The 22091-nt window shown below is 43.1% G+C and overlaps 1 protein-coding gene across 2 annotated transcripts in view; it reads right to left on the bottom strand.

Moving 5' to 3' along the window:
- The window catches only part of EXOC6 (exocyst complex component 6), a 227951-nt gene extending 215860 nt beyond the window's left edge, over positions 1-12091 (bottom strand). The window contains exon 1 of one of the 2 annotated variants that reach the window (XM_045438226.1): positions 11851-12091. In XM_045438226.1, coding sequence (XP_045294182.1) covers positions 11851-11972 — 122 coding nt within the window. In that variant the 5' untranslated portion in view covers positions 11973-12091. The remainder of the gene's footprint in view (positions 1-11850) is intronic. The other variant, XM_045438227.1, reaches the window with a different exon arrangement.
- Between the last annotated feature and the right edge of the window lie 10000 nt (positions 12092-22091).

Here is a 22091-nt window from a genome sequence, read left to right as displayed (position 1 = left end):
ACTCAAAATCTCTCTTCAGGACTCCTAGGAAGGAAAAGGTAAACTAGGAAGACTGGCAGGACAGGAGATGCACTCTGTGTCCAGTAGGAAACTAACCAGCAAAGGCTAGGGATTTAACCTGTAAATAAACATTTAGTCATTAATGACTTAGACTTTGAGCCACTTGTCTGCAGACTCATAACCAATCTTCCGAAGCCCCTCCCTCAGAAAGAGGCTGTAGAATGCAGCTGCCTTCGTCTGGCATTTAACTACTTGGGTTCAAATTCCAACTCATCTTTTACTAGATGTGGGGCCTCCAGACAGCCAGTGAATTTGTCTAAGCCTCAGTTTCTTCAAGTGTGAATTAGGGACAATAACAGCTCCTACCTCACCAAGTGGTGTGGGAATTAAAGAAGATAATATATGCATAATGTTTAGCCCAGGGTTCGGTCAACCTTAGCATTAGAGACCAGAACTATCAGACATTTTTTTAATGCTTATTTATTTGAGAGAGAGAGAGAGAGAGAGAGAGAGGAGAGAGAGAGCTAGTGACAGAGAGGAAGAAAGAGAAGGAGAGAGGATCCAAAGTGGGCTTTGTGATGACAACAGAGAGCCCAATGCAGGGCTCAAACTCACCAGCCACGAGATCATGACCTGAACCAAAGTCAGAGGCTTAACCAACTGAGCCACCCAGGTGCCCCCAGACATTTATTTTTAAACCAGGAAGCCTAGAATTTAGCTTCCTCTTTGATAAAATACATATAAAAACCAGACATATAAATGTTCTTTTTTTTTTAATCTTTATTTTTGAGAGAGTGAGAGACAGACTGAGAGCAGGGGACGAACAGAGAGAGAGAGGGAGACACAGAATCCGAAGCAGGCTCCAGGCTCTGAGCTGTCAGCACAGAGCCTGATGTGGGGTTCGAACCCACAAAACCATGAGATCATGACCTGAGCCAAAGTCGGACACTTAGCCTACTCAGCCACCCAGGCGCCCCTAAATGTTCTTTTTTCTAATCATTAACAAAATATCCTAGTTTTATATCAGGGCTTTCTGAACCTGAACTTCATTTTTTAAATGCTTGATGGATAGAAACTGCCTGAACTTTGTTTCCTGTCGTAGGGGAGGAAACAGGACCATGTCCTTGGGTTAGACTCGTGGTTCCAGATCGACTTCAGTGAGCCCTCCAAATCTCAGAGAAGTCAAGTGCCTCTTTGCTGTCCGGGGAGGCCGTGCTCATCCTTTGAAGTACATATTGTGATGGTAAACAAATTGCTGAGTCTGCCTCCACTTCCAAACACAGGCACAATTCTGTATTGTTGACCGTCCAGCCCAGTGAATAGTTGTTAAATGAATGAATCACATGCAGATACTTCTGGTGTTAAGCTTACTGTTGTGAAACCATGTTTCATGAGGTAGGTACATCTCTACAGAAAGATTCCCCTCTGCATTCCTGGGAACCCTAGAGTTGACTCCCTGATCTTCATCTTCTCAAGACTGTGCTAGTATCATTCCAATGCTTCTTAGGGAGTGTAAGAGCCATCATTACATAATTGTAGAACTGTATCGAGGTAAGTAGAGGCAGTTCTTTATACTTTGGCTCTAATAACGTACCCCTTATTGGTGCCTTTTAGCTGCTCTTTGGGGTTGTCTTGACAGCTGCAGTCCTTCAACTTCTGTCTTGTTGGCGCAGTGGCCTCCAGTGGCCACATTCTGTAAGTGCAAGAGGATGTGAATTGAGCCCAGCCAGGCCCCAGAGGATTCCGTTGTTCCGTAAAGATCTGGATCCCATGGTGGAGAACAATAGAAGGAAATTTGAAATTGGAGCCAAATAAAGTCAGTTTTTCTGAAATATGGGCCAGTCCTCAGAGAAGCTCAAAAGTAATTAGCCCCAGGTTCTGTTCATTCAACAACTGTTTTTACTGAATGCTTTCTGAGCGCCAGGATCTGTGCTAGGCTCTTAGGGCTGCTCTGTCGGTATGTGACCTGTGCAGTTGTTCTTGGCTTAATGCTCTGCCATCACCATCTTGTAATTCTTAATAATTTTTGAACAAAGGGGCCTTCTTTTTAATTTTGCATTGGGTCTGGCAAATGATGTCACTAGTCCTCCTTTCAGACCAATGTCCTGAAAGCTCCATTAGCTTGCTCATCCCAAAGCTAAACATTTTTGAGTCCATAATCAGGCAACTAAAGAACAATATTATTTTCTCTGAGTTCCATTCTAGCTTTTCCTTCCTCTTCCCTCCAACCTCCAGCTTATAACATCAACTGTTTTCTCTTCTCTTTCCTTCCATCTCCTCACTGTTGGTTTTGCTGTTCATCATCCTGTTCCATGCATTCTCTATTCCTCACTCTTGTCCCACTTAACTTTTCTTTATTCCTTTTGCCCTTTCTCCCTCTCCTCTCACTTGTCCTATTGTTCTTCTGTCGGCAAAATGGATTTGGAAATGTAACAAATGTCATGTAATGAAATAGTACTAATGATGACGATGACAGGTGACATTTATGCCTTGGCCATTCTCTGCAAAATAGCATCCCTGGACCTCCCTATGCCTCACCCTGTTTTGTTATTCATCAGAGCACTTTAATACCACTTTTTTTTTTTAAATATAAAACTATTGATTGACCACTGTTTACCAGTATTTACAATAAAGTAAACATTATAAGGCCGGGTAACATTCCAGCTACAAAGTTATTGTTTCTCCTGGTTTCAGCTGAACCAGTAACTCAAATACAGAGAAGATTGAGCCTCTGTGTAAGGAATGAGTTGGGATAAAGAAAACACATGAAGAAGTTAGATTACAGAGGTTTGTCCCCCCATTTATTCCAGCAGGTGCTAAACTGCCAACATCTCTAACCACGTGATTGTGATTAGGCTTCCATGAATGAAGTCTTGAACATTCCATGAATCATGACCTTTTGGTCCATATAGCACCGGGATTTCAATTTTTTGAAAAGGAATGGTTCACTAGAAGGAAACTCTAGATGTCCATTTAACTAAGTTTCGCTTACCTAACTAAAACACACCAGGACTTGTCTAGTTTTCTCATTTGGGTGGGGAGGTTGTTGATAGTGATGAAATTTTCCTTTCAGGGATCTTGCAAATAAACTTGTATTTATAGACTGTAGATATGGATATGGATGCTAATATAGCTGTTTTTACATTGTCCAATTTAAATTGTTTACATTATGTTTAAATTGTCCGATTAAAGAAATTGAAAGGTTAAGGCGTCAGGAAAAATTCCAATTTAAGTGATTTATTTCTTAGGTTGCTGAAAATGATGGCATCCCAGAAACGTGGTCTTATCCATAGTTACAAAATGTTGTTTTTGTTTGGGTGAATGTTAAAAAAAAAGAAAGAAAACCATTTATAAATGTATTTTAAGTACACACACACACATACAAAAAAACAAAAAAACCAAAAACCCCAGAATGGTCCTTAGGCATATAGGAATTAAACACAAATTCTGACCAAGTAACAACTATGAAGACAACCCCCAACATTTAGAACAGGTGTTCTCTAATGCTGGAGAATGATACGCCATGATCTCAAATATTCTTTTCTGATATAGGAAGCAACTACAGAAAGCTTTTATTTGTTCAAAGTAACCAATGCTAGAGAAGCAAAGAACCCCAACACCCCCCCCCCAATCCTACTTCAAAATGAACATAGCAAAATTGATTTTCATTAGAATGTTATTTCTTCACACTAATAAATCAAAAACCCAAGACCCAGACGCCATATATATACCAACACAAACAATTACTCAGCTGCATCTCCTGGACTCGAATGCCAAGTTAGTCTCTCTGCATAAAAAACACGTACAATTTGAGGACATTGCATATTTGCCTCTTTTGCCAGCACCAGCTCTGCCTCTTCTGAATCTTTCCATTTCATGAGAAACATGAATTCCCCACTGCTGTCTGTGGCACCAATTTTTCATTCAGGATCAAGCCCTCTGGCAAAGCCTCTTGGTTCAGCAGCAGAATCTCTTTTCTTCTTTGACTTGCTATCATCAGAGTCACTGTCAGATAAAGATTTTCTATTTATACCATCTTTTTCTTTACTTGTTTTTGAGAATTAAGAAATACTGCATCTGGGGTGCCTGGGTGGCTCCATCGGGTAAACGTCCAACTCCTGATTTCGGCTCAGGTCATGATCTCCCAGTTCATGGGATCAAGCCCCACATGGAGCTCTGCACTGACAGCACAGAGCCTGTTTGGGATTCTCTCTCTCCCTCTCCCTCTGCCCCTCCCCCGCTCGCTCGCTCTCGCTCTCAAAATACATAAACACTTTTTAAAATTTATTTTTAAAAAAGAAATGCTTCAGTTAACTCTGGCCAGTCTAAGTTTCTTCAGGTTCCCAAGTGTTGTCAGCATCTGTAAATCCCTTCCACTTCAGGAAATACTCTACCTTCGATTCACTACACGTTGGTCCAGTACTTTTTCCACCACAAATTCTTCAGGCTCTGCCTCTTCTACTTTTTTTGCTCTTTCTATTCTGTTTCTTCCCCAGTTTTTGCAATATAGTTTTATTGGAGACCCTTTTTCTTTATGGCAGACTTGTAGAGCCTCCAAGCTGCTCTGGGTCCGGGGTCTTCTGTGTCTCCAGCCTGAGTTGCCTCAAGCTCCAGCCACATCTGAGGGGGTGGCCCTGGGAGTGGTGCCAATACTACTTTTTTATTTGCTTATTTCTAGCTTCCTTCACTAAAATACAAGGTCCCTGTGAGCAGGAATGTCCAGGTCTTCATCTTGCTATATCAATAGCAAGACCACTGACCATCCTAGACCATTGCCTGCTGCGTTGTAGACACTCCATAAACATTTATTTACTGACTGAATGAACAAACTAAGTGAGTGTGCTTTACTATGTAGGAGGCATTACATTAAATACATTTCATGCCTGGGGAACCTGGGTGGCTCAGGGGGTTAAGCAGCCTACTCTTTTTTTAAATTTTTTTTATGTTTTTATTTTATTTTTGAGAGAGAGAGACAGAGTGTGAGTGGGGAAAGGGCAGAGAGAGAGAGGGAGACACAGAATCCAAAGCAGTCTCCAGGCTTTGAGCTGTCAGCACAGAGCCTGATGCAAGGCTCGAACTCACAAAGAGTGAGATCATGACCTGAGCCAAAGTCGGCCGCTTAACCGACTGAGCCACCCAGGCTCCCTGAAAGCAGCCTTCTCTTGATTTTGGTTCAGGTCATGATCTCATAGTTCCTGAGATCGAGTCCTGTGTGGATGTCAGCCCAGAGCCTGCTTGAGATTCTCTCTCCCTCCCTCTGCCCTTCCCCAGCTCACAGGTGTGTGTGTGTGTGTGTGTGTGTGTGTGTGTGTGTGTGTGTGTGCATCCCCGCCCTCAAAACAAATAAACTTTAAATACATACATACACACATACATACATACATACGTACATTTCATGCCTAATTCATGTAATCATTTCAGTTAGCTCTCTTAGTAATTATAGACACAAAATTCGAACCTCATCCTTGTGGCTCCAGAGCCCATTCACTTCACCAGCAGATAAACAAACTGTCCCCCTGGTTAGAATACTTGGTTCCCAGGTACAAAATGTTTTTTAGCTTTTCTCTTGTGTTGCACTGAAGATAAAATAGCAAATGCTATCATTTAAATGTTCAGCAGAAATTTGGCAACTACACAGCCCACAGTCATCGGGGACCCCAGGCTTTCCTGAGATGCTGCAGACACAACAGGCCTCAGTCACAATTAGGCCCACATTTATTTCTGGACAGTTTCTCTGGACTCCATGTTTTATCCACAACATGTAGCATATTATGTCACTCTCATCAGAAATTAAATGTGGTGATGGTATTACATTAGTATGAAATATAAGCATTAGCAAATATAGTTTTGAAAAGAGGATACTCTCTCCTCTGGATGTTATACAACCAAAATAAAATTTACATTACTCAGTATTTATTTCCCACTTGCTCAGAATTTCAATATGTTGTGAATGCTTTTTTACTTCAACATTCTATACACTTATTAAATTATACTGGCATATGTATCCCAGGTATAAATTAGACATAATAATAATAGCTAATATCTATTGAGCATTTACAGTGTACTAGGCAGGCCTTGTGCTAAGCACTCTGTATATACTAACCATTTGAGATGGGTTATATTATAAGAGTTTGAGATGGGTTATATTATTAGAGTTTCAGACACTAAGGCCAAAATCAAACATCTAATAAAACCTGCACCTTTGATGTTAATCATTATACTTAAGGGGATAAGATTTAATAGAAATATCACATTTCTGAAGATATAAACAGCAAGAGCATTGCAGAATGTCTACAGGTGATTTAACAAGTTATATTTTTTTAAATCATCCCAAGATTTTATTGTGTATATGGTTTATGCTATTAGGTGGTTTTAAAAAATGTTTTCTGTCCCTTCCTAAAAGCATGTTATCTTCATTCCTAAAAACATTAAAGTCAAAGAAATAACAATATCCTGTTTGCTCTTAAGCTGGTAAAACTTCATGGTCAGCTTTTGGAAAAGAGCCCGAGAGAGTCTGTGAATACAAGTGTAAAACAATTATGTTATCATAAAACAATTACAAAAATTTCTTCTGGTACGTCATCTTGTACAATTCCCTTTTCCTCCTATTTTTCCCAGACCTCTGTAAGGCCATTCTTTGGATATGTCCCCTTTCTCTACTTCCTACTAACTTTGCAGTGCCCTCAACCTGCCCTTATCTTCTCTCAGATCCAGCTACAGCAGTAAAACATGCTGTGATGTGTGAACCCTGTGACCAGGACCTGTCCTAAGAGGCTAACAACATACCTGCAGAACCCCGAGAGGCATAATGAGCCCAGGCAACATCCAAGTTGGAGTCAGGACCCATGGGGTGGGCCAGGTCTAATGGGCAAATCTGGCAGCAGGAAGTCGTAGTGTGAATGCGGTAAATGTTATGAACACTGCCACTGCCTCATCCTAAGTACATAGTGGCCATCACTAATTTATCAGAATCATCCCCAACGTAAGATTCAGGCAGCTGCAACTGATGCATTGGAACTGATTTACTGCTTGAGACCTACTGACCATCCTTGTTAAAGGACATTGGTGATGCTGAATAAGACTAGTCCTAGTGGTTTCTGGGAACGTGGCTCCAGACAGCCCTGAAGCCTACCAGGGACAAGCACACCTCCCAGATGGAAGAGCTAGCAAGGAGCTGGACATATCTAGACCTAAAGGAGGGACTGGAGTGAAAGTCAGAAAATCTGAAGACAGGAGCCCCTGGGTGGCTCAGTCGGTTGAGCGTCCGACTTCAGCTCAGGTCATGATATCACACTTCGTGAGCTCAAACCCCACATGGGGCTCTGTACTGCTCGGAGTCTGGAGCCTGCTTTGAGTTCTGCTCTCTCTCTCTCTCTCTCTCTCTCTGCTCCTCCCCCACTCATGCTCTCTCTCTCTCTCTCTCTCTGCTCCTCCCCCACTCATGCTCTCTCTCTCAAAAATGAATAAATATTTTAAAATTTGGGGGAAAAAAGGAAAGAAAATCTGAAAAGAATGAGAAAATCCAGTGGAAATTGGCATACAGTGGTAACATGGTGAAAACAGTTGTGCCCAGGACAAAAGGGTTAAGGCAGCAAAACTAATTCCAGATCTCCACCTGCTGGTGAGTTTCAGCCTACCAGCAATCTGAATACCCAAAGCCAAGCAGACCTTTCCTGACATTTCTTCCTTTTCTCCTAAATTCATTCACCATCTGCATGGCTAATCTCAAATTCTACTTTTCTACCCTGGAATTTTATTCCCCAAATTCCACTGTTGTAGCTACCTGTGATGTCTTTAATGAATATTTCACCGACAATACAAACCATGGAAACACATAAGGTCTCAGCTCTCCCCTGAAACTCTCTCTCCTTTAAACTCAATACTATAGGCAGTTGTGCCCTTTTACATAAAGAATGAAAACAAATGCAGGACCTCAGAATCATCTGATTCTTGCCCACTTTTCCACACATACAAAAAAGGAGGGCCAAAGGAACAGACCCAAGGTCCCATTGGGGGAGTCGGGCAGAGACAGGCTGGGCTTTCTGAGAGAAGCCTGCTGTGGGAGCAGCCAAGTCTGAGGTCAGGAAGAGGAGGAATGCAGCTGGGCAAGGCAGAAGCGACTGTGGACCACTGACAGTCCCCAACAGCAATTCCCCACAGCCCCTCGGGGAGAGGAGACCCATTCTCTCACATGATGTGTGGGGCTGAGTGCTAGGAAGCTTGCACACCCTGTGAAAGAGCTGTTGAGTCTCCCTTCAATGACATGAGCAGAAACCATCTCTGAGCCCTCCGTCACTGAGCTCTCGGGGCTCACCTTGTCAGAGAAGGAAGTCCCACCTGGCTCTGATCTAAACACTGACCGTAAGCAGGGCACCTCAGACTCCCTACCTGGAAAACAAAATGGGCAGGGGGAGGGAGCTCACAGAGGCTAAGATTTTATGACAGAAAATGTTTGTTGAAGCAGCGCCTTGCATCTCTGACAAGGAAAAATGAACAGGAGAACTATTAGAACTTCTCTCTCTCTCTGTCTCTCTGTCTCTCTCTCTCTCTCTCTCTCACTCTCAATTCCCAGGTGCGAGGCTTTCCTTGAGAATGTTTCTCTCCTGTATGGTCAGCCCCATCCTCTCACTGTCCCCTCCAGCCACCCCCACCCCCCACCCCCAGCCGGGCCCGTGCAGCCCAGCTGGCCAGTCTGCATCCAACCAAATGCACCTTCCACTGTCTCTGCCTTTAGACCTTGTAGCTATTCAAATACTTGGACCACCTGCTCTTTCTCCCTGAAATGATAACTTTCGCTCTCAATTGCCTCCTTTCTTTTGCTTCACAAGGTCACCATTAGTTCAGAAGCTCATACAAATCAGTTCAAGAAATATTTATCTAGCTACTCCGCTGGTAGAATATTTTGCAGAAGATACTAAAATATAAGGAAGAGACATTCCTGCCCTCAGGAATCTGTAGCCTGAAAACGGTTATAAAATAACAACACACACACAAGTGAGTCAGAATAAATGCTCTCGATTCTTTGGGGGCTTCAAAGGATGGGCATTCACATGTGGCTGGGGGATCAGGAGAGGCTTCATAGAAGAAAGAGCATTTGAATCGTGAGGTAGGGCTGAGTTAACAACAACAACAACAATAATAATAATAATAATAATAATAATAAGCAGCCATGAACACGAGAGGAAGAAAATCTCAGAACACATTGTCAAATAGTTAACAAACTAGTTCAGCCAAAATGGAGGTCCTGTCTTGATTTTCCAACCCTCATATTTGGCCCCACAAGTGGACGTGTTCTGTAAGAGCAGTGGAACAGAATAGTTGACGCTGGAATATTGATGGCATGCATAGGTATGTATAGAAAGGCATTGAATGTCAGCCTAAGAAGTCTTCATCTAATAATTATGAAAGCAAAGATTTAAGAAAACTAATTTTAGTTAATATTGTCCCACATAAAGTTTTATTAGGAGCTCGGAGTCTACCCTCCACATAACACTGGGGTGTTTTAGCTGGAGCCTTTGGAAGAGAGTGTTCTCCCGGCCTGTTCAATAACCCAGACGTGAGGTTAACAGTGAGTACTACAGGCCCACTCTGGTGGTGACAGGGCAAGACCTGGAGAAAATATCAGCGCTGTCTCCCCTCTTGAGGGTAACACTGGGAGAGTGTTGTGATGACCAGATCTACATTGATTTTTTTCTTCAGGAAGACCAGGTACAAGACTGGGGATATTTGCCCTAGCAACAGAGGGTAGGAAAGCTCCAAGATCCAAAGCAGGAAGTCAGGTCCAGTATCAAGGAAGACTAGGGATAGTTCCATGGACGGATGACATGTAGAGGCGTTGGCCAGGGTTATGAGACCAGGGAAGAGGGTCAGGGGTTGATGACCAAGGGCTCTGAAGCAGCAATGGCAGCAGAGGCCACAGTAACTAACACATGTCTAGGCTCCCCTCACCCTTTACCTTGTTTCCCTTTAGACTTCTGATCTAGCCACGAGGCAAATGCACAAGTTTTAGAAGGCGCTGGTACAGTATAAAGTTTCTTCCATACGGAGAAAACTACTGAGCTTCTCACTAGTAAAACAGCTCGGGGCGGGGGGTGGGGAGCCAGGGACCTGGTGGCTTAGTCCGTTAAGTGTCTGACTTTGGCTCAAGTCATGATCTCTCGGTTTGTGGGTTTGAGGCCCGCATCAGGCTCTCTGCTGTCAGCACAAAGCCTGCCTGCTTCTAATCTCTGTCTCCCTCTCTCTCTGTCCCTCCTCCCCCTCTCAAAAATAAACATTAAAAAAAAAAAAAAAAAAAAAAAAGCTCTTGTTTCTTCTACCTATTAAATAGGGTAGAAATAACCTGCCCTTCTTCATGGGATGTTCATGATGCTTGGATAAAATGAAAATGTAAGGAAAAAATTGTAACAGAGTTTAATCATTTTACAACTGCACCTACATATTGATAACCCAAGAATCAACCAATAAAGAGCAATACCTTCCCATGCCCTCAACACTACCCTAGGCCCTCTGAAGAGATTCAAAATATATTTAAATGCAAAATCAAATTTAAATATTTGGGAGAAATTTACTCAGATTTAAACTGTAGTATATTTCTTTTTTTTTTTTTTTTCAACGTTTATTTATTTTTTTTGGGACAGAGAGAGAGCATGAACGGGGAGAGGCAGAGAGAGAGGGAGACACAGAATCGGAAACAGGCTCCAGGCTCTGAGCCATCAGCCCAGAGCCTGACGCGGGGCTCGAACTCACGGACCGCGAGATCGTGACCTGGCTGAAGTCGGACGCTTAACCGACTGCGCCACCCAGGCGCCCCTATTTCTTTTTTTTTTAATGTTTATTTATTTTTGACAGAGAGAGAGAGAGAGAGAGACAGAGCATGAGTGGGGGAGGGGCAGAGAGAGAGAGAAGGAGACACAGAATCCAAAGCAGGCTCCAGGCTCCAAGCTGTCAGCACAGAGTCCGACACGGGGCTCGAACTCACAGACCGCGAGATCATGACCTGAGCCAAAGTCTGACGCTCAACCGACTGAGCCAGCTAGGTGCCCCTAAACTGTTGTGTATTTCAAAGCAACTTGGCCCTGGGCCCTTTCTGAGGATGAAGAGACAATACCCCTCCCCCATCCTTTTATTTAATTAACAAATATTAGCCAACAAATATTTATTGACTGTCACTATCAAATTCAGTGGTTGCCATTTCATTCCCACACTGATAAGTGTCAGTTACAGGCAGGCAGGTAGAAAGAATTAAATTTTAAAAGCTGCTCTTTTAACACAAAGATACATGGTCTTTCATTTTAATCCTGTTCTTGAAATGTGCAAATTAATCCCCATATTACCAAAGAAGCTATTTTTAAATCGTATGTGGAAATAAAATTAAAAAAAAGAAAAACGTATCTGAGAGGTCACCACATCTTCGAGAGTAGCAACAATGAAAATAAACATTTTACTTCTTTTTCCCTAAAACTCACATCCACCCAAATAGAAACTGGTTTCACTGACATGTCTAATTGTTCTCAATGTTTCTTGCTAAGTGACAGTTTAGAGAAAACCTTTGAAATCTCATATAAATAAGATGGGATATGTATTTGGAGATGGCATGACGCCCTTTTTGATCTCTTGAAATTGTATTTTTTAAACCCTGTGGTGATGAATCAGGAAACAAATATAATCCCCAAAAAAGTGGGTTGTTTATTGCAGTTTCTCTAAAGAGAAGAGATAAGGTTAGGTATATACAGAATTGTACCTATTTTTTCAAAACCTATTTTTTATTCTGTTATGGAGAAAAGTATAAAAAGAAGTGAATAACACCAGCTGAACACCACTAAAGAAGAAACAAATACAAAGGAGTCCTACCTTAAAGTCGCTTCAATGGGCAGCTCAAAAGACTGAATCTCAGCCAGGACATTCTCGTAAGTCTGATCCGGGTCTTCTTCCAACATTGCTCCACATGCCCCTGATTTTCCAACTGCAGACATCGTATTGTGAGTGTGCAAAACGGTTGTAATTTACAAAAAGCAATGTGGGTTTTGTTGTAATTCTCACAAGCGTTCTCTCTTGTTCACCCAGAGTAGCAGCAAAGGCTGAGCTCACAGTCTGACTTCATGCTATCAAAATCTTCTCTTCCAAGAATGTTGCACAGCTGTTGCTGTCCAGTCTCTACTTATAACATTTTACTTATTATTAACCTTGACACAGTTCAGAAAGTTCCTGCCTGATGTCTGCTATGTTTATTCATTTGTTTCTCAAAGATAGTGACTGCAACCATATAAAAAAATTATTACATAGTATCGACTTGTCAGGGCACATATTTTAATTATTTGTGCTAAATGCAGAATACAAGCCATGCTCCTACTTATTCTTGTGATTATACCCTTGCCAACAAACCCAAGTAGGTAGCTTGTCCAGGAAAAATGTAACCTCTTGTAGGATATGATTTTGGAGTCACTGGGCTAGTTCCTTGGGTCCCCCTGTCCGCCACTACTCCACCATAGTCACTGTTGTGTGTTCGTCCATTTACAGAGCCATTCCTTCTTCCGTCCCCAGCTCAAATCCTTGTTGGTCACTTATGCGTCACTGTGAACGAGTCTGCCAGATCCCTTCCGCAAAATAGGTTTTGATGGAGAGGGGGAAAGCGCAAAGATGCCGGGATGGGAAGGGGACAGGCTGTCACTGAGAGGAAGAAAGGATGCAGAAAATAAAGGCCCAAAATATCAAGGGCAAGTGTGGCCTATAGCCAGCCTCAAGATGGTCTAAAATTAAATGGCACATTATTTCCCATTACCATTTTCATTAGATCTTCCTCAAGCCCAAGTTTAACCTCATGCTTTCTTGCCCAGTACTAGAAAGTTGGTATTTAAAGGGATGGCTAGAGGGGTGCCCGTGTGGTTCAGTTAAATGTCAGACTTGGGCTCAGGTCACGATCTCGCCTGTTCGAGACCTGAACGGGGGGCTCTCTGCTGTCAGTGCAGAGCCTGCTTCATGTCCTCTGTCTCCCTCCCTTTCTCCCCCTCCCTCACTCGCGCTCTTGCTCTCAAAAAGAAATAAACAGGAAAAAAGTAAAATAAAGGGATGGCTAGCAACATTCTTCCATACGAACCTTTTTTTTAAAGTTTTTATCAGATTTTTAAATTTTGCTCTGTAAAAAAATTTAAAGTTCTTTCTCCTAAAAATGTAGTGTTTATATAACCACAAGGCATATGTCATCAACTGCATCAGTTTTTCATTCCTCCCTGCACCCAGACCCTTGCCAGTACTTCACCAAGGGCACAGTGTTCCCCCTTGACCCCTGACTCTGGGCTTAGCCTGTGACTTCGGCCGGCCAGCCCTAAGGCACGGGGTGAGAACTCTGAGCCCAGGCCTTGTGAGGCCTCACGTATTTCTCTCTGTCCTCACCCACCTCTGCCATCACCTGGGAGCGCAGGCCCTGGCTAGCTCGCCGGCCCAAGGAGGATGAGAGATACATACATTCACAAAACTGGATTCACAAAACTGCAGAGAGAGGCACATACTCCCGTCCAGCAGCCGCAGCTCGAAGTGAAGCCGCCCACCCAGACCAGGGTGAGGCCAAATGTGCGCCCACTGAGCCACACACACAGGAGCAACAATAAATGGTTGCTGTCTCGGGGCGCCTGGGTGGCGCAGTCGGTTAAGCGTCCGACTTCAGCCAGGTCACGATCTCGCGGTCCGTGAGTTCGAGCCCCGCGTCGGGCTCTGGGCTGATGGCTCAGAGCCTGGAGCCTGTTTCCGATTCTGTGTCTCCCTCTCTCTCTGCCCCTCCCCCGTTCATGCTCTATCTCTCTCTGTCCCAAAAATAAATAAACGTTGAAAAAAAAAATTTAAAAAAAAAAATAAATGGTTGCTGTCTTCCCTCCACTGAATGACGGTCACTCGGCAGGGGCAAACCAGCACAGCCCTCTTCACTCCAGCCCCACCTCAGCCTCACCTCTCTGCCCCGCCGGTCCTCCCCCGAAGGATGGAACGAAGCAACAGGAATATGCCTCCCACAATTTCCCCCCGCAGGAAGTGGTGATGCCCTCCTTCAAGACCTGACACAGAACAGTGACCTTCCACCTTGTGTTAAAGCCATTTGTGTGGAAGGTTTTTCATTTCTACGAAATTATCAGGTTATTTCAGAACAGAGCGTCTATTTTATTCACATCTGTGTTCCACGTAACGCTTAACACACTGCCTTGTATGAATGAACGGTGGCAAAAGCGACAAGCTTAAGAGTTACCTCTGCCTTGTTAGGAAATGCTGGTCCAAATTATGCGAAACTCTGACAGTTCCACACTGAATTTATCAGAATCTGAGAATATGTACATGCAAGGTGAGAGATCACTTGGTCGTAAGAGGACATCAGTCATCCCTGTACTATGTTGTAGAGAACAATTCATAGGTGATGCCACACACCCATGAACATATACCTGTGATGACCCATCCAGCCCTAAGTAACATGTAGTTAAAAAACTACATGCATTCTTCCCCCCACCTACCCCAGATTTTTATGTTTCAAATTTACAGGAAAGTTAAAGAACCCAACAAACAGCCATATACCCTTCACCTGATTCACCAATTGTTAACTTTGCCACATTTGCTTTCTTTCTCTCTCTGTTTATTCAAGGGGATTTTACAATGTAGGCATATGCTTTTACTATATGTTGTGAGAAAATTGTATTCCATTATTGTTTCAATTTATTTTTAAGAGAGATAGAGAGAGAGAGCACGGAGGGGCGGGGTGGGGGAGTGGGGGGAGGAAGTCCGAAGCAGACTCTGTGCTGACAGGAGCCAGCCCAACGTGGGGCTCGAACTCATGAACCTCGAGATCATGGCCTGAGCCGAAGTGGGAGGCCCAACCGACCAAGCCACCCAGGCACCGCAGAAAATTGTATTCCTCTAAAGAGAGTATTTTTTAAACAGTAATAGTATAGCAGTATACTACACAGCAGCATAATTAATAAATCACAATAGCTTTGACTTATTGTCACCGCATGACCCCATTCCTACTACACAGTGCCGTCATCTGCTTCCTGCACAGCCAGCTCCCCCAGGAGATTCAAGTCTTTCAACCTGTGCCCTCTGCTCCTCAGTGCTCCCCGCCCCTCCTCCACTCCCACCCCACTCTCTTCTCCTCCCGCTTCTGTTAAGTGCATTGTCCCTCTGCCTCTTACTTTCTTCTAAGCTGTGTAAGACACAGGCAACAACTTCCTGTTTCCACTGGCTAACCAGCATCTTCCTTTTATTCAAAACTTTCCTTGAGTGCCATTTCCTGCCGGAAGTCCACACAGATTGAATGAGCAGGAGACCATCTCCTCCCGAAAGTAACAGTTAAGAAAAACAACCTCCCCTATCCCATAGTGCTGACAACAAATTCACCAAATAAGGAAAAGAAAAGGAGGAAATGGAAACATTTTTAAACAGCTATATTCCAAGATGCCCATAAAAGAGAATGGTGTGTGTGTGACTGGAATGTTCCCGGTCTCCACCCTTAACCCCTCCTCCCAGCTGCGGCTCAAACTGTTTGGACTACTTCCTAGGATCAAGCCTGACCACCGACTGGAGACATTTAAGTGGCCAGAGGCCAGTGGTTCTTGTTCCTCCCCAACCCCAAGGCAATGCCTAGAGACATTTAAAAAAAGAATTCTTTTTTTAATGTTTATTTTTGAGAGAGAGATAGAGAGGGCGAGAGCAAATGGGGAGGAGCAGAGAGACACAAAGTCCGAAACAGGCTCTAGGCTCCAAGCTGCCAGCACAGAGCCCGATGCAGAGCTCGAACTCACCAACAGTGGGATCATGACCCAAGCCGGAGCTGGAGGCTTAACCAACTGAGCCACCCAGGTGCCCCCTGGAGACATCTTTTAATGCCAGAACTAGAGGTGGATGCTACTGACATCAGTGGCTAGACGTGCTACTAATACAGTATATAGCACCATCCCCCACAACAAACAATTATCCAGCCCAAAATGCCAATAGTGCTGAGGTCGGAAAATCCTGCCCTAAGCTGATCTTTAAGACACATCATCAGGTTCTGCGTGGTGCTGATACAGGCCCTATGACTGAGGCCCCTGAGTGGGCTTTTTTCTTCCTCTGAAACTGAGTCTCTGTCTTGTTAGTCTACTAGGAACCCTAGCCCCTCTAGAACCAGAGACCTTAAAAAAAAAAAGGTTACTATTCAAATAAAACTTATTGAGGGGCGCCTGGGTGGCTCAGTCGGTTAAGCATCCGACTTCAGCTCAGGTCATGATCTCACGGTCTGTGAGTTCGAGCCCCGCATCGGCTCTGTGCTGACGGCTCAGAGCCTGGAGCCTGCTCCGGATTGTGTGTGTGTGTGTGTGTGTGTGTGTGTGTGTGTGTGTGTCTGCCCCTCCCCTGCTCACACTCTCTTTCTCTCTCTCTCTCAAAAGTAAATAAGCATTTTAAAAAATTCAAATAAAACTTACTGAGTACAAAGGTTTTGGAAAAAAACCTCAGTCTTCTTAACTTTATTTTTGAATAAAATTATCTATTTTATTTATTTTTGAATAAAAACTTTTCGGAAAAAAAAAACTGCAGTCTTTTTGAGGTAAGCAGAGATTGGGTCCCTATTGTTGTTTTGCTGCTATTGTTACTATGCCCACAGCAATTAACACCATGGTTAGCACAAGTTAGATGCTCAATAAATATTTGTTCAATAAATTATCTTGACACAGCAGTATAGTGCTTTGTAAGTAACGGGCAACGAATAGATATTTATTCATGATTATCACAGAGTTTATCTTACAAAAGCTACTTCAAATAAAGTAGATAAACGTTGTTTTAGTTATATTAGTATTATTTTTCAACATGAGAAAGCCTGTCAAGATACTCAGTTAAACTTTAAGACTGCAGCATTATTATTGTTAGGGTACTCACAGCAATAGGGTTTGTTATAAGAAAGTTAGTTTTTCCAGAAATATCTATGGCATCCAATAGTGATTCCACAGGGCCATTCTATATTTTTTTCTATCATCTTCAAAATTCAGGATGTAACACTTCATTACAAAAAGCATTTTGGTCTTTCAGTGGATCGGTGTTTTCTCAATAAGCTATATTCTTTTTTTTTTTTTCAACGTTTATTTTATTTTTGGGACAGAGAGAGACAGAGCATGAACGGGGGAGGGGCAGAGAGAGAGGGAGACACAGAATCAGAAACAGGCTCCAGGCTCTGAGCCATCAGCCCAGAGCCTGACGCGGGGCTGGAACTCACGGACCGCGAGATCGTGACCTGGCTGAAGTCGGACGCTTAACCGACTGCGCCACCCAGGCGCCCCCAATAAGCTATATTCTTAATGCGCTTTGAAAAATAAAATTGTTTTAAAAAATCTGTTCTAAATTTCTGCTATAACTCAGCACATTTTTTTGTTCATAAAATCTTCGGGGCCATGGTGTTTCTGTGAATGTTATAATATCATTACCATTATCTGAGTTTCTATTCCCTGGAACATGCCATGGTTTTGGATGTCTCTGAACCTTTATACATGCTGCCTCTTTTATCTAGAATACCTTCCCCACACCTGTTTTCTTGTCTGTAGCACGGAGAAGATAATAGTAACCCCCACCTCATGGCTGTTGTGAAGGCTACATGATTCTTAAGCATTTATTAGGTAGAGCAGTCAGGAGGGTGTGGCACCTGATGACCGTCAGGGTCCGCTGTTTCTATGACCTCTGAGGCTTTGTTGCCACCTTGTTGTACAGATTTGCTACTATCCCCCATAACTTTTTTTTAATGTTCATTTGTTTATTTTTGAGAGAGAGAGAGTAGAGGAAGGGCAGAGAGGGAGAAAAGGAATCCCAAGCAGGCTCCATCCACGCTGTCAGCACAGAGCCCAATGTGGAGCCTAAACCCTAAAACTGTGAGATCATGACCTAAGCTGAAGTCGCATGCTTAACCGACTGAGCCACGCAGATGCCCCCTCCCCCATAACTTTTTTGAGCATGTTGTCTTTACCAAAGCTCTGGTCCCTTAGCATTATTGTTTTTGTTATATATTTATCTACCTCACTGGACTACAAGCTACACAAAAGCAGGGTATGGGCCTTATGCTTCTTTTTTTTTTTTTTTTTTTTTTTAATTTTTTTTCAACGTTTATTTATTTTTGGGACAGAGAGAGACAGAGCATGAACGGGGGAGGGGCAGAGAGAGAGGGAGACACAGAATCAGAAACAGGCTCCAGGCTCTGAGCCATCAGCCCAGAGCCTGACGCGGGGCTCGAACTCACGGACCGCGAGATCGTGACCTGGCTGAAGTCGGACACTTAACCGACTGCGCCACCCAGGCGCCCCCCTTATGCTTCTTTATAGTCAAAGCATTCCACATGATGCTGGGCGCATAGCAGGCCTGGACTCAATGACTGATGAGGGACTGGAAGCCTTAAGAATGATGGAAACAACACCGGCCAAAACAAGTATGAGGGGGTGTCCACTGCTTGATTAAATTGATATTTTTCAAACAAAAATTGATATTTTCCAATTTGACAAGAACATTCTAGACTAATTGTTTTAATTCACTGTGATTATTCCTTTTCTTTATCTCCAAGCAAATCTGGGTTTCGTTAAGAGGCAGCGAAGGCAAAATCTCTAATGTCTCAGTTCTCAATAAACATAATTGCTATAGCAGACGTAGCTTCACCACGTGCATATTTTGAACTTACACCTCTTCTGTTCGTTATGATTGGGTCTTCTGATTGGAAAATTTTAGGGCGCCCTTGTTGATCTTTTCCCAAATGTAAGTCTTCAGCATTTGAATCCCGGCCAAGTCAAGTCTCAGCCCTATGGTCAGAGAGCTAGATTATGGCGCCACCTCGTGGTCAGTTTTTGGCACATAGTCTGTTAAAACTGGCTCTTTGCTCTTCCAGGTTTTTAACTGTTTATATTGGTAATTGCAAAACGTCATGAAAAAATCACTAAATATCTTGTTCTCTTTTTTCTAGCATTTCTGGCAACTTTTCGATGTGTCATTTATCCTCCATTCATCTAGTTCAGCGCTCTTCAGCAAAATAGAGAATTTAAAGACATGCTACAAGGCCTATTATCACGCTCCCCAAGATACGCTTTTCTCCCACCGGGAAACAAGGATCTTTAAAGTGAGAATTCAGGGCGTTCTTGGGTGACTCAGTCGGTTTCGCATCTTGATTTCAGCTCAGGTCATGATCTCACGGTTGGTGAGATCCAGCCTCGCGTCAGGGCTGAACCTACTTGGGATTCTCTCTCTCCCTCTCTCTCTGTCCCTACCCTGCTTGTGCACGTGTGTGTGCTCTCTCTCTCAAAATAAATAAATAAACTTTAAAAACAGAAGTGAGACTTCAGGACACTAACTTCTTCAGGCCATGCTAGGAGAGGGTGGGCCACCGTGAGCCCTGCCTGAGCCCCTGCTTCCACATCTGGTAGGCGGCCCTTTGCCCATATTCTTCTCAACAATCATTCTCTTTTCCCTCTTTTGAAACCAAACAATTCCCTCAAAAATATGGTTTCAGGCATAAAATAGGAAATAGTACTAAACAAACGGAAATGTTTTGCTTTAAATACTGAAGCCATTTGTTTACATTATGAAATACTTTGCATTCAAAGTCCATAATTGAAAAGAAACATGAATCATCAATCACAAGGGGACTTTATAGATAAGAAATAAGCACTGGCCTGAACAATTGTATTAAACACGAACAACTCTTGTTGGGAGCTTTTGCTGACTCATTTTTCAGGAAGTGGGTTGTCCAGGGAGATTTTTACGGGAGGAACAATCGACAATATTTTCATATTAATAACCTCCAGTTACTTTATTGTTCTCAAAACTTTTGTTAATGAGTATTTTCCTGTTCGGTGAAGAAAAAAACATTAATCAAAAGACAAAGCCTAATCTGATTTCTTTTTATGTATTCTGGATTCTTGTCTTCTGTGATATTAAATATATTTAAGTAAGAGTTGTAAAACAACCTTATTCACTGAGCATAATATCAGGAACTAGTTTGAATCTTTTTTAAAAAACATATGCGCTACAGCATATATTGGATACGTTACGCAGACTGATTCCAAACTATCACTTTGGATTCAAATCCCCTTCAAGCAACAGCAATGTTTCCACTTGGTTTGGTTCCTCTTCTGCCCCACTCCTTCTGAGATTTCTCTCAATTTACCCCTCAGTTAAGGGACAAACAGTGTGAGCTCCTCGAGACCAACTAAAAGATTAGGCCATTCACACAAGGTCCCCTCAGAAAACAAGGTCTCCAGCAGGACTGTAGAGAATAGACAAGGTCAGTGTGTTCCATGGAGACTCCCAAGTGCACACACTTTTTGGTTCATCCACAAGCACTGGGCCTCTCTCTCTTAGCTCATGAATGAGGGCTTGTGACACGGGGCTTAAGTCACCTGCCTGTGGGATTAGGGGAAGTAAATTGTGAAATAAGGTTATTGTGTGATTACGATTTCTGTTAGTATAAACAATTCTCATACTTGTCCTGATTTAACACAAATATATTTCCCACAACATGCTCCTGCCCCCACCGGCCCCACAGACCCCCTCCCCCACCCCCGCCCCCCGCAAGCCCTGGGGAGAAAGCCTCACTTTACGTGCACAATGTAGCTTTCCTTCTGCACCAGGTGATAAAGTGGGGCCGGTGAGGCAGGCAAGTAAGAGAATCAAGTAGGTTTCTGTGTAGTGCGCCAGTTACACGCACAGACCACAGACGTACAGACCACAGACGCTGGAGTTGGACTGCCTGGGTTCAAATCCTATCCCTGCTACTTAGTAGCGATGTGACCTTGGGTTCTTTTCTGTGCCTGGAGTCTCCCTATCTACATAAAAGACAAGCTCCTATCTCGTAGATTTGCTGGAGAGATTAAATTAATTAATGCAAATAAGGTCTTCAGAACAATGCCAGGAAAGTAAAAAGCATTATAGAAGCATTAGTGTTATGACATTGACTGCTTAATAAGGAAAATGTTATGAACCACTGAAGGTGATTTTTTGTGTTTTGAAAATCAACCACCTTATAATTTTGTTATGACGAGTAGTGCTGTTCTCTTTTCCAATGGACACATGTAGATGTTTCTCTGATGCTCAAAGATCAGAGTTTTGAAAATGTCAGTGACCCATAAAAATGTTTAGGAAACTAGTGCTCAGGTGCTTATTATAAAGTTATTTCCTGTGTACTGATCTTTATATTTTGTTAATTTATGTATTCATTTTTTAAAAGAAAACTAAATATTTAGGGGGTGCCTGACTGGCATCTGTTGAGCATCTGACTTCAGCTCAGGTCATGACCTCCCAGTTCGCAGGTTCAAGCCCTTCATCGGGCTCTGTGCTGGCAGCTCAGAGCCTGGAGCCTGCCTGGGATTCTGTCTCCCTCTGCCCCTCCCCTGCCTGTGTTCTCTCTCTCTCTGTCTCAAAAATAAACATTTAAAAAGAGAAAGAAAAGAAAACACTATATTTAAGAACCTACTACGTACCAGGCCCTTGGGTAGCCCACAGGTCAGTGGAGAAATTCCTCCTTTATTCCAGCTGGATTGAGAGCGGGAGCAGAGGGGTCTGGGAGTGAGGCACCTGCCGTCCACACCCAGGATGGCACATACGCTTTCTGGAAGAATCCACGCTTGCTGGGTGGGTCTCAGAGTGACGCCTGAATGCAGATCCAACTCTAGAGCTCAAAACCAATGTGACATGGCCTCCCTGGTTCAATGGAGCTTCAGAACCCAAGACCATGCTTTTTACCTGAATCCTCAAACCTTCCATTCTGTGTATAGCCCCAGGAATAACCACCTGTCTGGGGTATCCCAGGCTCCTGGAGTTTATTTTTGGGAGTGAAGAAAAGAATCAACATTAGAAAAAGAACGCCAAATCTTGGAAAAGAGCCTCTAAAGAAAAAGAATCTGATAACAAGCTGGCATTTTCTTATGGTTTTCCTTCATATCTCCCTCAGCCTCCTTCCCAAGTTTATTTCTGTCAGTTTGTCCCTTAAATGTAGTTGTTTCCCTGGAATCTGTCCCCAAGTGTCTTTTCTTCTTATTCTAGGCTCCTGTAAGTTCATCTTCCACTTGTGTGTTGACAAGTCCCAAATCCAGACCTACAATTGTACCTATTCCCTGAGT

This window comes from Leopardus geoffroyi, chromosome D2, assembly GCF_018350155.1.
Source record: "Leopardus geoffroyi isolate Oge1 chromosome D2, O.geoffroyi_Oge1_pat1.0, whole genome shotgun sequence".
NCBI classification, from domain to species: domain Eukaryota; kingdom Metazoa; phylum Chordata; class Mammalia; order Carnivora; family Felidae; genus Leopardus; species Leopardus geoffroyi.
The sequence above is the reverse complement of the archived record's forward strand: the minus strand, read 5'-3'. Positions and strand labels throughout refer to the sequence as shown.